Source organism: Nelumbo nucifera, chromosome 4 (genome assembly GCF_055504915.1).
Source record: "Nelumbo nucifera cultivar China Antique chromosome 4, China Antique-T2T, whole genome shotgun sequence".
Classification (NCBI taxonomy): Eukaryota; Viridiplantae; Streptophyta; class Magnoliopsida; order Proteales; family Nelumbonaceae; genus Nelumbo; species Nelumbo nucifera.
Window position 1 is genome coordinate 38,439,119 of NC_142652.1, and position 16,970 is coordinate 38,456,088.

The window sequence follows — 16,970 nt, forward strand, 5'->3', positions numbered from 1 at the left end:
ACATCTATAAACATAAAGTAGATACATTGGCTACTTTGATTCTACTAATTAATTTTTTTATCAAGAATAACAAAGTTCACTTGTGGATAAAATCAATCCACTAGAGTCATATTGAAAGCTTCTTAAATATTTTGACTATATACATTTTGTATATTGAAGTAATCAATTGTTTCGCCTTTTTTTGCTTTTTTTTTTTCGTTTGTAAAGATCAATTAGAAATCTTACAATGGGCCGACTCTAAATGTTCTATACTTTTGTCTATTCTAATGAAGGTAACTACTCTAATAAACACTTTGCACAATGCTTTTCTTGAAAAATGAGAAAAGTTGTTCAAAAATATTTATTATCATTTTTTGCCAATATATGAAAAACACCTTATCATTGGAAGAAACCCTAATGGATAGCTCTCAAATAATCCAGGAAAAAAATATCTTTATAAACAACTTAATCAAACAAATTTTCTGGCTTTATTAGGGGGAATACCTATTTTGCGCTAAGTTCACATTGATTATTTCAATTATTGTATTAAAATTTGAGAAAGTGAAATGTTTTAAAGCACAACACAATGCACAATAGCTTATTACAATTTAAAATGCGCAATTGCCTCTAGGCACCATATATGACAATCAAGACAGGAAAAAAAAAACATTTTTCCTGACATCTCCTTATGCATAACTCAATGTAGAAAGTGGTACAAACATTTTAATTTAACCTATGGATTTAGTAAATACATAATATTCATATATGTTTGATAGGTTGGATCCATTTTCATTCTAATTATAAATGGATAAGATCCATTCAATTTCAAATTTGAATAAAATGGAACCTATTTTGTACTTTGTGGTATGAATGGCAACAAGACAGGTTCAGAACGGGGATCATACTCCCATTCCCAACCTTAAAGGAAATTGTCTAAAAATCACAATGACTTTTCAACATTTCTCTTAAACTCACCATAAATTTTCAAAACGTTCAAAAACCCTATGCCAGTAATTTGACATTAAACAGACTTAATGAATGTTAGTAGGTTACCATTTTACCCTTTTTATATTTACCCATGTCAATAACATCATCGTCTTCATCAGGGAGGAAGAGAAAAATGATGACCGATTGTTCGGTTGTTCTCTCGATGGTGAGACATTGCAGCGATGTAGAACAGAAACAACTGCAAGGTTCAACTTGAATAGAAACATTTGCAAAGTAAATAAATACCAAACATAATAGAAGAGGAAGGAAGAGGAAAGAACAAAGACAACTAAGTAGCAAGAGACAAGAAGACATGAATGATGAAAAGTTATGAAACATGTAAAAGAGTTTAGGGTTTAGGTTACTTGTTGATGACGTACACAGAAGAAAATTGCCACAAATTTATAGTTCGTTGTTCTTTATTCGTATGGAAGCAGAGTGAGAGAGATTTTGAAATTGTGAAGGGGTTCGGATCCACTACACTTTTGTGTATGAATTTATAGTTCAACTGTTTTCTCAATGGTGAGACATTGTAGCGATGTGGCATGGCCGAAACTGTGGCAGCAAGAGATGAAAGCAATCCATCTTGACTGAAATGTTGCCTTTGCGATGCCGTTTCCGTCGTTGTTTAGTAGCATTGGGTTCCTTGACTATCTCTTTCTCTCTATTTGTCCGCTCCATTCCCTGCTACCCGATTCCTCGCCTGAGAAGCTCAGCTGCGTCCCACTGTGACGATTGCCCGTGGTCAGAGCCCCTTCTTTGTTCCAAGGGGTGGTGATGTCCATGCAGTCAGAGCCCCTTCTCTATTTGTCCACTCCGTTCCTCTTCCTCTTCGAAACCTCCTCTTCTCCTTTGTCTCACCATCCTCTTATTCTTCTTTGAAACCCCGCCTCCTCTCTCTTTGTCAAGGAACTCACCTTGAGCTTTGTTCCGATGGTAGATAAGACGACAAGGAGGAGTGCCATTAAAGCAATCTGCAACCAACCCTCCATATGAGACCCGACAAGACGACAAGGAAGACATTCGATAAAGAGACCTTTCCACGAAGATTATGGTTTTTCAGCATCATCCTATTCTAGTCTACAGGGTCACAGAGAATGGCCAACACTACTCAATGGAGGCAGCTTCTGTGCTCTCTACAATTTTGAAATATTTTTATCAAATTTTCTCTTTTCTTTTAATTTTGTTTTTAGTTGAAACCTGACTGAAATATATAATTTTGAAATATTGTTTTTAGATTTTTTAGTTTTGAAATTGGTATGATTTTCTACATTTTCTGCAATTATTGTTTGTAGATTTTTTTTAGTTGAAACACATAATTTTTGAATTAGTTTTTTATAATTTTATGTATTTTCTATATTTTCTGATTTTTTTGGTTGAAACATATTTGCGAATTTTTATTTTTTGTACCGGTTTTCTGCAAGGTTTTGCTTTTTTAGTTGAAATTCGTATTTTTATTTTTTTATCATTTTATCATTTTATGCATTTTTCTGCAATTTTTTTATTTTTGGCTGGAAATATATTTGTGATTTTTTGTGCAATTTTTAATGTTTTTACAGTTTTCTTTTATATTTTTATTTAATTATTTTATTATTTTCTAAGTTTTTTCTACAATTTCTAATGTTTTACATTAAATGTGCAAGGCAGTTAGGCACATAAGGGCATTTTAGTCATAAAAATATGTTTAATAGGGCTGAATCCTCGTTTAAGGGCAGTTTGTCATAAAAATTGTTTTTATGCTGACATGGACAACTTATGTCAATAAACACTAATGGTCTTCTAACTGATGGTGAGTTTTGGAAAATAAAAGTTTATTGACATGTGGTTTTTGGAAGTTTTAAGAAGTTATGGCGAATTTAAGAGAAATGCTAAAAGTCACGGTGAGATTTAGACAATTTCCCAAAAATAAAAAACTAAAAATATTTAGGAATTGATAATGGGCTATGCCATGACGTGTTTGTGTTTTATTGGTTGTCGCAGGAAAGTGCTGTGAGAGGTGAATTCCCTTGCATCACTTATTGACACTTGTCACTTAACTGTCGCTCTAATACCAGATTCCAATCCAACGACTAGATAACTTTTCTGCTTGCACTCAAGGCAGTCTTCACTCTTGGCTTGGTAGAGACGACCAAGGTCCGAGGGAGAGAAAGCTTCATTCGTCAAAGGCTAGCCAAGCTTACAGACTTTCAGAGGTGAGACTTGAGAGGTGGATCACGAAAAGAATGGCCGACGCCGACCATCCCCGTCTCATTCTCCACGATTTCCTCTCCCCCGGTATCTGCAAGGTTTCTTCTCTCTCTCTCTCTCTCTCTCTCTTCCTGGTTTCTATTTTCAATGCCTTGGATTTGAGTGTCTCAGGAGCTCCAGTTTATATACAAGAGCTGCAGCACTGTTGGATACAGACCCAACGTTTTCTCTACTACTCTCTCTCACCTGATCGCCACAAACTGTGGCCATCTCATCTTGCCTTTCATCTCCGTCAGAGGTATCTGTCATTGCATTAATCAAACGCTTCTACTCTTTAGCGTGCATATTAGTATTTTAGTTGATTTAAGATCTTTGAATTTTATTATCCATTTGTGGCAGAGATGCTGAAAGAGAAAGTGGAGGAGTTCTTCGGGTGTGAGTACCAGCTCTTCATTGAATTCACCGGTTTGATCAGGTTCTGGTTCTTCATCATGTTCCCTTTTTCGTTCATTTTGTTACAACTTCCAACGAGAAAACCCTAGAATCCTTGGAAATAATAAAGTAACAAACTTCTGGAGAAGCAATCGCACAAAATGAATTCATTCGATACAAATATTTGGAGGAATACATGAGAAGCCGACCTGGCCAATTTCTCCTCGTGAACAAAACAAACTATAAGAGACTTACAACTAACTCTGTTATTTATTGCCCCCCCTCAAGTTGGAGCATGTAGAGGACAGATGCCCAACTTGCGAGTTAAAGAGGAGAATTGATCAACACCCAATTCTTTTTGAGAAGATCAGCAGGCTGGTCTTTGCTTGGAAGATGATGAGTGGCAATGTCCTTCTTGGTAATATATTCTTGTATAAAATTGCAGTCTATCTCGATGTGTTTGGTACGCTTGTGATAGACTGGGTTATTGGCAATATGCAAGACCGCCTAGCTATCACAGTAGAGATGCATTGGAGTGTTAACAGAAATAGTGAGATCAGAGAGTACTCACTTTGACCATATAAATTCTGCAGTTGCAACAGCCATGGCATGGTATTCTGCATCAGCAGAAGACCGAAAAACTGTATTTTGCTTCTTAGTCTTTCATGAGAGTAGAGAATTTCCTAACATGGTGAGTGAACCCATAGTGGAATGCCTAGTTAAAGGACAAGTGGCCTACTTCAAATTGCAGAAAGCTTTGATAACCAAGTCATTTGTAGAGGAGAGGAAGATGCCATGAGATGGTGTTGCTTTAAGATAACGTAACACTCAGAAATCAGCATCCATATGTTCTTGAGTGGGTTTCTGGAAGTGTTGGCTAAGAAGGTGGAAAGAATAACTGAGTCTGGGTCTTGTGACAGTGAGATACACAAGGCAACCCACAAGCCTTCGATACTCTGTAGGATCATCCAAGAGAGGGCTAGAAGAATCACAAAACTGACTTTGTTGTTCCATAGGTGTAGAGCTGGGTCGGCATTTAGCCATTCCAGTATCCCGTAAGAGGTCAAAAAGGTACCTATGTCAACACAAGAAAATGCCAAATGGGGTATAGTAGAGAGACTGTACCTAACCTGGATATGATCCTTGGTGAGTCATGAAGAGAGGAAACTTGGCTTTTTACTCAGTTCTCTCCTGATTAGAAGAAATAACATGGCATGTATATTAGTTTTTTCTAGCTCCCAAACAAAAAGGGAAGAAGGATTTTATGAAGATTCACTAATGCTATGAGTGCAAAGAATTTGGGCATGTAGCATCTCACTACAAGAAGAAGAATTTTTGCACCTACTACAAACAGCAAGGACATATTATTGTTGAAGTTAGGATGATGGTGAGCTCCTCTCAGATGCTACTTTGTATCGACAACTTGTGAGTAGTCTTATCTACCTAACTATGACTCGGACGAATATCTCTTATGCAATTCAGCTTGTTAGCCAATTTGTTTATCCTCCTCGTCAGCCCCACTTTTCAGCTATCATTCAGATAATTCATTATGTTAAGGGAACAATATCTCATGGGTTGTTTTTGTCATCCTCTTCCTTTTTTTCTCAAAGCCTATGTTGATGCTGGTTAGTCGGGTTCTCTAATTTCTTGGAAATGCAAGAAGCAACAAGTTGTTTTCAACTCTTCAAGTTGTCTACTGAAATGGAGTATCGAGCAATGTCCTTTGTATGTAGTGAGATAGTTTGGCTCAAGGCTCTACTTCATGATATGGATATTGATCATTCATCCTCCATTCCTTTCTTTGCTGATAACATGAATGCCATGAAGATTGCGTCCAACCTTGTCTTCCATGAGCACACAAAACATATTTTGGTGGACTGCCATTTCATTAGAGACCTGCTTGCTGACCACATCTCTCTCCTAAATGTCTCATCTTCCTTGCAATTTGCAAATTTCTTTACCAAATTTATGATTGGGGCTTGACATGATTTTTTCATGGACAAATTGATGCTTGTTCCTTGACATTAGTTTGAGGGGGAGTGTAGAGAAGGGGTAGTTTTGTCTTTTTATCTTCTTTGTGTGTATATTATTAGGCGTGCATATTAGTGTAGAACCATGTACAACTCTGAATTTTGTTCTTTTGTAAGGACAATCTTGTCCATTGCCAACATTTGTCTTTCACCCCATGTTTGTAGTCTCTGCTTGGGTTCTGGTGGTCCTTTTTGACCCATTTTTTTTTTCAGGCAATCAAAGAAGCGCGGAAGGGTCATGTGGAGAGCTACAAGGGTAGCTATATTTTGGTCACTTTGGGAGGAAAGAAGCAATAGAATTTTTAAGAATGAGTAAAGATCCAAGGAGGAAATTGTAGAAAGTATAACGATTAAGGTGATTCATTGGCTGAAAACACTGGATCTGTTTACGAATGTCTTAACTGATGGCATATACAGGAATTGAGGTGCTGTGGCAGGTACTTCACCTTTCAAGCCGGGTAGTATAGGAAGTGTGGACTCCGCCAACACAACAAAGGGTGAAGCTGAACTTTGATGGAAGCTCTATAGGTAATCTGGGTCCTTCAGGTATAGGGGGTGTATTTAGAGATGGGGAAGGTAGAATAATTGCTATGTACTTGGGCCCAATAGGAGTGGGAGATTCTTTGAGTGCAGAGGTCATGGCTTTGCTTCAAGGGGTAAGATTTGCTAAACAATTAAGGCTACACCAAATTTAAATAGAAGGGGATTCGAAATTGGTAATTGGATGGATGCAATCAGGATGTTTGGGAGCCTGGATACATAGACAACTCGTAAGGGAAATATACAGTTTAACAAGGGAGGTGGATGCTTGCTTTAAGTGGATAAAAAGATCGGCTAATGGGCTAGCAGATACTTTAGCATAATAGGGGGCAGTTAGGGAGAATATGTTTTGGGCAGCTTTGTAATTCATCTTGTATTGGTTCAACACCCTATACTAGGGGTTGATGTCTTTGTTTTAAAAATCTCATTAATGAAGTTATCATTTCCAATAAAAAGATCTTATCAATTGCCAACTAATGGTGGCTCAACTGACTTGTTGGAATAGAGACCTAGAATCAAATCCCACTACCACTAGGGTTGGGGGTTAAAGGGAGGGGGATGGGCTATCCCTGTTGTGTAGCCCCATGAAGCAAAAAAAAAAAAAAAAGAATAATCTTGTCCATTCATTTTTTAACATAAATACATTTTTTCTGGGTTGGATCGACACATGTGATCAACCCTAACAACCTTGGAGTCTTCTTGTTTCTCTGTTCTCTCTATCTCTCTCTATCTGTCTGTCTGTTTCTCTCTCTCTTTTTCTCTATTTCTAGGTTAGTAGATTTATCAAGATGTATCGGTATACACTACACTCTCATGTAATTCTTTGGCCTAGGGGTGCAATTGAGCCAAGCTTAGCTGAACTTTTGCATGTCTTGGCTCGGTTTAACTAAAATACTCTTAGGCTTGAGCTTAAGTTCGAGTTCAATTCTAACTTTATTTCCTAGTTCGAGCTCAGTTTGATTTAGGGCCTGTTTGGCGCGTCTTTCCGCGTGGTCTTTCGGCTATTTACAAGCAGGGAAGACTGAAAATCGGTTTATTTCCGTTTGGCACGTGGAAGATCTAGCTGCCAAAAGACGGGACGCTGAAAAGACGCGAGAAGCCCATTTGGGCTGATTTCAGGAAGCTCCAAATGAAGCTTCTCGCATCTTTTGCGTTTTAATCTCGTGCGGAAAGACCTGAAACGACACACAGAAAGATGCGCGTCTGCCAAGCGGTCTTCGGGCTGCCCAGATCTTATGTCAAAAGCTCAATGCGTCTTTTGACTGTTAGAGCTACAAGAAGATCTTCTCAAAAAGACTTGCCAAACGGGCCCTTAATATTTAATGAGCTTGAGTGTAGCTCGAAAGCTGGAAAACGAATATTTTTTTGTATTTTATAAGTATAGTTGATATATCTTTTATAATATAGTATATTCTTATATTATATATGGAATATAAAATATATTTTGCATAAAAATATATTATAAATTATATTTTTATATTCTATAAGACAAACAAGCAACACAAGTATGAGGAAGTTCAATCAAATTATTAATGATCTTCAGAGGAAGGAGTTGCTACTTTCATACTATAAGTTCATTTGGTCCAACCTCTAGTACAATTTGTTCCAAAATTGACAGATTTTTGTTCACTTTGGATTGGGAAGAGCATTGGGGAAATCTAGTCTCAAGAGCCTTGCCTAGGGTGACTTTGGACCATTGGCCTATTTCTATTGCCAAGGAAGAGCTTAGAGGTAGAGGTCCTGCCCCATTTAGATTTGAGAATATGTAGCTTTTGTTATAATGGCTTTGTGGATAAAGTGAAGGAGTGGTGGGAAGAAAGCCATCTAAGGGTTAAGTGGAAAGGCATGTGATTCCATAGGAAACTGAAGTATTTGAAAGCCAAAATAAAAGAGTGGAACATCTAACAATTCAGGAGACTTGAAGAGAGGAAGCAAGTGCTTATTAGCCAAATTGAGGAGTTGGATTTTAAAGAAGGAAATGGGGATTTTGAACTGGGAGAGAAGGAATTGAGATGGTTTCTAAGGAAGCAATTGGAGGATGTGATATTTAAGGAGGAGATTAGTTGGAGACAAAAATCTAGACATAAGCGGATAAAGGAAGGAGACAATAATACAATTTTTTTTTTCATGCTTTGGCAAATGGTCGGAAAAGGAAGAATTTCATTTCAAGGTTGGAGGTAAATGATGCCATTATTACCCAACAAAGTGAGATTGCCAAGGCTTTGGTGGATCATTTCAAGCATATCTTCAAGAGGTCTCTAAGTGGTAGGGTGTGGCTTGATGGGCTGGAGGGGCCAAGGTTATCAGGAGATTTTAAAGTTTGGTTGGAGAGGAGTTTTGAATGGGAACAAATCAAAGAAGCTATTTTTTCTATGGATAGATCTAAAGCTCCTAAGCCTAATGGATTCACGATGGATTTTTATCAAGATTGTTGGGAAATCTTAAAAAATGATATTCAGGGAGTTTTCAATGAATTTTGTAGGAGAGGTGTGATTAATCATGGGCTAAATTCCACTTTCATTACCTTGATTTCAGAGAAGGCTGAAGTGGTTCATCCTAGAGATTTCAGACCCATTAGCATGGTTAATAGCCTGTATAAAATCATTGCAAAGGTAGGTATTATCTCGAATGATAAGGATTGTTCTTCCCACCATTGTTTCCCCAAATCAACGAGCATTTGTGAAAGACAGACAAATCATTGATCAAATCCTTATTGCTAATGAAAGTGTCGAGGAAATGAAAAAGGTGGGTAAGAAAGGCTTTGTGTGAAAGCTAAACTTGGAGAAGGCTTATGACTTGGTCGATTGGGATTGGCTAATGGTGGTTTTGAGAAATTTTAGTTTTGGTGATAGATGGTGTAAATGGATTAAGGGTTGCATCAAGACTTGTCATTACTCTATTTTGGTGAATGAGACATTTGTTGACCATTTTTCCTACCCTTAGAGGAATTAGACAAGGGGACGCACTATCACTACTTATAGTTTGTTGATGACACTATTTAGTTCTATGAAGGGGGTGACACTAGGTGGACCTGAAACTTGAAATTGGTGGTTCAATTGTTTGAGAAAATAACAAACTTAAAGGTGAATTGAATCTTGACAAGAGCTGTATTGCGGGGATTAATATGGATAAGAGGGAGATATCAGAAAGTGCTGTAGTCCTTGGGTGTGTGGTGTGTCAATTGCCTTTGACTTATTTGGGGTTACCTTTGGGTGATAATCTGAGGAGTGCTAGTTTTTGGAATCCTGTGGTTGAAAGATTTATTAAACGATTGCCTCTTGGAAGAAAAGCTATTTGTCCTTGGGGGGTAGGATCACATTGATAAAAAAAAAAAAAAAATTTGCTGCTTGCCGGTCTATTACTTATCAGTGTTCAAAATCCTTGAAGGTGAGTAGAAGTTTGGAAAAATTGACGAGGGATTTTCTATGGGAGCTAGGAGAGGAGAAGAAGGATCATAGGATTTGATGGGAGGTGGTGAATAAAGACTAGAAATTCAGTGGTTTGCCTGGGATGTTGGACTGCTGACAATAGCAACAAGAGCTTCACCCTGGAAATCCATTCATAATGTTCTTCTTGTATTCCTTCCTTACTTCAGATATAACTTGTGCTCTGGGAACTTGTTAAATTTTGGGAACATGTGTGGTTGGGTAACTCTCCATTGAAGAAACAATTTCAATCTCTTTATATTTTGTCTAACTTTAAGGATGAGCTTGTGTCTTCCTTCTTGCTGCCTCCTAGCTCGAGTTCAGGTTTGGCATGGAATTTGGGGTTTAGAAGGGGGCATAGAGATGTTGAACTTAGAAAAAAAATGTTTTTGTCTTATTGCAGTGCTTGGATGGGGTGTTCATGAACCCTTTTGAGTCTGATAGTAGGATTTGGTGTTTGGATTCTTTTGGCTCTTTTTATTGTGCTTCATTCTTTTCAGCCCTGACCCAACCCTCAGACACTTCTTTAATGCCATTTTTGGTTGAGGAGGTTTGGAACAATCCTATTCCCCTAGGGTGAGTGGTTTTTGTTGGGAAGTTTTCTTGTAAAGAATCAATACTTGTGATCTTCTCCAAAGAGACAAAAGTGGTGCCCTTCCCCTAATTGGTGTATCCTTTGTAAGGCAAATGGTGAGACTTGCTACCACTTATTAATATTCTTCCCTTTCGTTTCTATCATTTGGAAATGGTTTCCCTCTTTATTTGGGTGTAGGTGGAGCCCCCCGCCAAATGTACAAGGCTTGTTCGAGTCTACCTTTCTTAACTGGAGGAAGAGAAGGGGGAGAATTCTGTGCAGGTGTACAAGGGCAGTTGTGTGTTGGACGGTTTGGAAAGAAAGGAACCAAAGAGTCTTCTTAGATAAGGAAAGGAGTAGTGAAGCAATAATTGAGACCATTACCATAAGAGCGATTCAATGGGCAAAGACTTTGAGCAGTTTTGAAGGTGTTTCTACTGATGACTTGCTTGGAAAGTGGAAAGAGGTAGCTGATTCCTTTCTTTCAGAAGCTGTCATCAGGCTGACTTGGCTTCCACCTCCATATGGGTTTATCAAGTTGAACTTTTATGGTGGTAGTGAGGGGAATCTGGGTTTTCATGCATTGGAGGTATGTTTTGGAATGAGGAGGGAAGAATTATTACTTTCTACTCGGGCCCAATAGGCATGGGTGCATTTAGGGCTGAAATCATGGTTGTAATGGAAGGAATTCAAAGTTAGTAGTAGTAAGCTGGCTACAAAAAGATGAGAGTGGTTGGTGGAATTTTGCTAATGAAAAAAGAAAGTTTAAGTGTATTACAGAAAATATGGAAGTTAAGCTGCAGTGGGTAAAAAGAAGTGAAAATGCTTTTGTTGGTGTTATGACTAGGCAAGGGGTGGGAAGGGATTGACTTTTTTGGACTGTGTTGTAATTTGTAATTTGAGTGGTCATCTTGGAGTGAGTTAAGAGAGCTTATCTGTCTCTGTGGTGCTTCTTTGTACTTGTTTCCATAATTAATGAACTTCTTCTGTTATTGATAAAAAAATGTGTGCATTTTTGTATTTTTATATTCTATAATACATGTTAATTGAGCCAGGCTCGTGAGCTTTCGAGATGAATTTTTATTTGCCGAGCTCTAGTTCAAATAACTAATTGAGCTTACCTCAAGATTTGAACTCAATGAGATTCAAACTCGAGTCGAGCCTAATTGAACTTGAACCCAGACTTTTTTTTTTTTGTTTTTGATCAGCAAAGGAGAATTTTATTTGAAATTAGAGTTAAAAAGTTTTACAACTTTGTGTATGGCACTAGAGCTCCTACACTATTACATATTTCTGTCCCTTTTTACATTGCAGCCCAAAACAATTGTTGCCTCAAAGCCCCTTGTTTAGCAAGATAATCAACTAGCCCATTTGCATTCCTTCTAACCCATTTGAATTCAGCCTCTACCTCCCTTGCAACCTTTTCCACTTCCCTTATCACTTGTTTGAAAGTCCACGGAGTAGTTCTAGCCCAAGAGATGATCACCTTGGAGTCCCCTTCAACCTCAATATGCCTCATTCCTAGTTGCTTAGCTATCTTCAATCCTTGTAGCAGTGCCATTAACTCAGCTCTTAGAGAGTTTCCCATGCTTGAACCCGAACTATTTGATTAGAGCTTGGTTCAATTGCAGCTCCATTCTGGCCACTGAGTTGAAGAGGCAGGCTATGACCATTGAATTGCATTTGAGCCATGCCGTGATTTCAGGAGATACTGGATTTAGTCAAGGAAGTGTGCCGTCAATGAAGGCCTATTTTTTGCCTGTAAAGCATTCTGCATGGCCCTTTCCCATGTTGGATTATTTTCTCCTGCAAGTGGACAGCAAACAAAGGATGGCACCTAGATTATCTGATGATTACAGGTAATATGACGATGAAGGATCATTCTCTGCCAGCATCACCGATCTTGTAACTCTGTCGGTGGAGGAACTGCTGTGCTTTCCCTCAGAAGCCATTCTGGGAGGAAGACGAGAGAAGCAAGGGATCACCAAAAAGGGAGCACAAGAAAAAGGGATTGCTGGAAGTTTAGTATGTCTCTGATACCATAACAAACTTCTGGAGAAGCAATCACAAGAAATGAATTCATTCAATACAAATATATAGAGGAATACATAAGAAGCTCCTGTGGCCGATTTCTCCACATGAACAAAACAAACTATAACAACTATGTTATTTATTAATAAGTGCTGTTTTGGATTCGAGATTTAGGAAAACACATCAAAATTGAGTTAGGTTTTCTATGGACCTGTTAATACTATGGAAATTGTCTGCCTAAGTTTCAATATTGATGTATTTTTTTTGGGATCCAAGTTGTGAGTACAACATCATGATTGAGCAATAATGTCAACCTAATACAAGGCGAGATACCATAATGTCAAGCTAGGCACATCATGATCGAGCAATCATGCTCTCAGCCATAAACAAGAAGATAGTAGCATAAATTACAGAACACTCGTACAGCCAGAAACCAAATCATCAGAATGGCTTCACTAAAACAATTTGTTCAGGAATCAAAACACAATATTTCATTCTACAGAAAATTTCCCAAAAAATCCACTAGTAAGATTGGATTCTGATTATCACTTGTTGAATTGGAAGGTATGGCCCATAAGTGGAAGCAAAAAGAAAAAAGAACCTAGAATGGAACACAACAATCTGTCATTTAACCTTAAGGTAATAATAGATTTCAGTATAAGCAATTGAAATATGCATACTTGCAACCATGACTCGAACCTACATGCTTCGTTCCTTTCTCCTTTTATGTCTAGGTATTATAACTGAATCTTCTCTTGGTTCTTTATAATGTGACTATGAGGATCCTCTTTGTGAGAGTTTATATATAAGTGCCAAGAGTAAACTTAAGGCAATGCTAAGAAATGATTGGCATAGATTGTTCACCCATCAAAAACAATATGATTCTAGGCCTATGCAGTTGAACCAATCAAAATCCCATACTAACTTTTTATCTATAGATTAGACTTGTTTATCAAACTTTGTTATAGAAGATGATTGGTCATTGTAAATCATACATCATTTAATCTATGGTTGATTGACATGCAAATGTTTTCTACTTGGGTTTTAAGTCTAGTAACCTAGCAATATGAAATTATATTATAAAAAAGAATTGAAATTATACTGCTAAAGAAATTATTGAGGGAATAAAAGGCTAATTTGTTGGATCCACTACAGCCTTGATTATGACTTATGAGCTTATTTATCCATTTTTTTTTTATTTATAATTTTTGATCCTAGTATTGGAGTACATCAGTTCATTTTTTCTTGATCAGTAACTGTGCAACATTTTATTAATAATTAGAAAAATTGTACATTACAACCATTTCCTCGGATAGGGCTGCAAATGGTATCTGATTGTCCTGTTTGAATTAGGATTTAATCCTATTAAAGGTGATCTGAATTTGATCCATTTTTAATTGGATCAAATATGGATCCGCCCCTATTCAATCTGAAGTAATCCAATTAAATTCTATTACAATATATATACTCATATATACTTAAAAATTAAAATTTATATTATATCTATTAGTAAAGTTGGTCTGAATGTTGTATTTTCTTTAAATTATCATAGGTTCAATTTTCATAGAAGTCATTTTTAACTTATTTTGTTTATAAAATATAATGAAGTCATTTTTAGTTCCTTTTATTAATAATATATAGTATTTTGATCATTTTTAATATAATTTATTTATACTATTTAATATCCGATTATAATTCAAATTTGATTCGAATCTGATAGATATCCGATGGATATGGCTTGATTCAAATTTGAATATAAATGAATCAAATCTACCTATATCTGATTCAATCTGATCCTTTTGCAGCCTTATCCTTGGATAAGTAGTGAGTGCTACCTCTTCCAAAGATATAATAATGATTATAGATTATAGTAGAGCCCAATGCAAAGAATCCCCATTGACTCCATGTTTGGCGAAAGAATTAGCCAGACATTTAGCTGATCATTGCACCCATTGTATTGTTACAACATGTTCCTAGTCAACCATTTGATTTTTTTTTTTGGCTCATTTCTGTACTGGAGTACATTACTTCTTTCCAAAAATGTCTGGCACTATCAATTTCAGGAACAGTGTTTGAAATTGGAAGATGATTTTTGGTTTGTGCTATGTCTTGTCTTCTCAAATCTTTGGGATATTTGTGGTAAATTATAAAATAAATGAACATAAAAAGTAGGGGGTTAATGACTTGATAGACCAACATGAGTTCGAGGAGGAAAGACAAAAAAAGAGAGAATTGAATCTCATTTGACTATATTGATAAAAAAAATCTCATTTGACTATTTTGGGATGAAGAAGAATTTTGAAAATCAGGTGAAGGAAAAGGTAAGGTGAACAATCAAGGAAATTAGAAAGCTATTACAAAGGAAGGCGAAGATTCTTTTCTACTGTTACAAGATGCTAGGACATTTCAAGATGGATTGTTCTTAGGTGCACGAAGTTGTTGAGCCAAGAAAAGTTAAGGATGTGTATGTTTTGAAGACACCATAGAAGGAAAAGCCATTGAATATTAGGGTCATAATTTTGGCAGATTAATTGGTTTATTTTGATATTAATGTAGAGGCTTGATGTAAAGGAAGTTTCATCTTTTACTCTTGTTACTAGGGTGTTCTTTCACTAAGGTGCAAACTTTATTTAGAGTGTGCAGTGACGTATGACTGTTTCTTTCTTCCTCAGTTGATCTGTTCTATCCTTTCCCTTTTCTCTGTTTTCTGTCCAATCTTCTAATTATTCTGTATGCTGTTAATTTTCCAAGTTGGTATAATAGCACCTGATCCTCTCCATCCACTTATAATGATTTATAGAAGATGAACAGTATCTGTTGATGTTAGCAGGCTAAGAGATGACATCAACAGGGTTGTAGAAGGCCTCTAACAAATGGGAAAAAGAATCCTAGCATCTGCCCACTTGATTGCAAATAAGTGCATCATAGAAGACTGTGAATTGACTTATTGACTATTTTTGCACTCTTTCAACAATCTTTCAAGTTAACCATTTTTTCCCACTTAAATGCATGTTACTGTGAAAATTTTAAGAAATTCTCATGCAACATAATTCACTCAATCAGATGATTGAGTTATTATTGTTTTTTTGGTAAGGCCCATTCAGGGAATCATATAGATCATCATCATCGTCACCATCATCATCATCCATGCCTTAAGCTTAATTCAGGGAATCTTGTAGATTGTTTCCCTTAATTACATCCCTGTAAGAAAGCAGAGAACACCTTTTGATTTTGACTTAGAGAAATGAATGTATGGAACAAAAAAGAAAAGAGAACTCTTGAAAAGAAAATTCCATTTGCATTTCTTTACATACTTCAAGTATACAAAAATGAGAAATAAAGAGATACAATCGAGAAACTTAATAACATTACATTTCTCTCTCTTTTTTGATACAAAGAGAATTTCTTTCTCACTCCTTTCTTCTTCACAATAAGCTGTAAAAAAATCAGACAAAAGTCTGATTGTAGACAGACTTAATATTTTGGATTTTGCATACGAGAAGGGAACTGTAGTCAGTCAAATTGAATATTTGACTGTAGACAATTTTTATCCCCTTTCTTCAGCTACATTTGAAGGGAACCATAATCAACCTTTGGGAATAAGACTGTAGATGGCTTAATCCCTAACCTGTCTTGACAAGACCATAATCAACCAAGTAGAAGCACATAGTTGTAGATGGTTTCTTTTCCTCTACTTCCTTTCTTTGAAGTAAAACAAAAGAGAGTAGGGGTGCAAGTTGGGTGGGTTGGGCCAGGTTTTAGCTCAACCTAGGTCCAACCCTAAGATTTAGGCCTAAAGACCAAGCCTGGCCCGAGCTTGAGTTTAGCTCAAATTATCTAACCCGATCCCAGCCTGCACTAAAATTTGGTGCACTCAAGTTGGGCTCAGGCCCAGGCCTGGCTTGGGTTGGTCAATCAACTCACACTAAAAATTGATATACATGTATGAATATATGCATGTGTATATGGTTTATTAAAAACATTATGCATATATGCATGTATGCATGTATGCATGCAAATATGTGTCTGTAATCTATATATGCATACATACATGTATATAACTGGGCCAGGCTTGGGCTGGGTTTGGTCTACCTAAGGGATAGGCCTGAGCCCAGCCTGAAAAATTAAAAGCTTGAATTTTTGGGCCCAAGCCATGCCCAAGGACTGAAAATCCAAGCCCAACCTGTGTAAAATTGCGGGCTAGATTGGTACAGGCTTGGGTTGGGCTTACTCAAGTTGCACCCCTAAAAGAGAGGAGAAGGATATATATTATGAATGTAGAAGACACATATAGGAGGTCTTTGCAGAGAGGACTTCCCTTCACTTACTTGTGTTAGTGAGATTTCCCTTTCTCTTTCCTGTCTTCCCCTTCTTTTTTTACAAGAACTTTTTTCTTCTCTCTTTACTTTAGCTTTTCTTAAGAATCTCTAGGAGTGGTATGCTTTGAGACACAATTTTCTGAAAAGACCTTTGGTTTCCCTCTAAGGAGCTTAAATAGGGAGTGTGTTTAGTTATGCAACTACCTCCTCCCCCTAGCTAAAGGACACTTGGCCTTCCCACTTAAAGAGAGGGATCCCCCATATGGGGCACCTCATTTAGTCTTGACGATTTTAGCTAGCACACTATCCAACCCACTTATTTGGGTTATAAACTATTTTAGCTAGCCTCTACTTGCTAGATGCTTCTTCCTCTTAGATGTCTTCTTCAAGTGGTCTTATTAGTTAGAGTTAGAATCTTAGCATTGTCAAGGTGCATCTATGAAATGTTAGGCTTGGTCATTTCAAT

General features: G+C 37.0%; 1 protein-coding gene across 8 annotated transcripts in view; it reads left to right on the forward strand.

Annotated features, from left to right (window-relative positions):
- Positions 1 to 3,072: 3,072 nt before the first annotated feature.
- Positions 3,073 to 16,970, forward strand: part of LOC104607266 (2-oxoglutarate (2OG) and Fe(II)-dependent oxygenase superfamily protein) — a 50,342-nt gene continuing 36,444 nt past the window's right edge. For 6 of the 8 annotated variants that reach the window (XR_016085654.1, XM_010272868.3, XM_010272867.3 and 3 more), the window contains exons 1-3: positions 3,091 to 3,251; positions 3,325 to 3,451; positions 3,553 to 3,628. Coding sequence is in view for 7 of the 8 variants with exons in the window: in XM_010272868.3 (XP_010271170.1) it covers positions 3,189 to 3,251; positions 3,325 to 3,451; positions 3,553 to 3,628 (266 nt within the window). In the remaining variant the exon portion in view is untranslated. Of the gene's footprint in view, positions 3,252 to 3,324; positions 3,452 to 3,552; positions 3,629 to 16,970 lie in introns of all 8 variants that reach the window. The other 2 variants (XM_088903764.1, XM_088903762.1) reach the window with 2 other exon arrangements.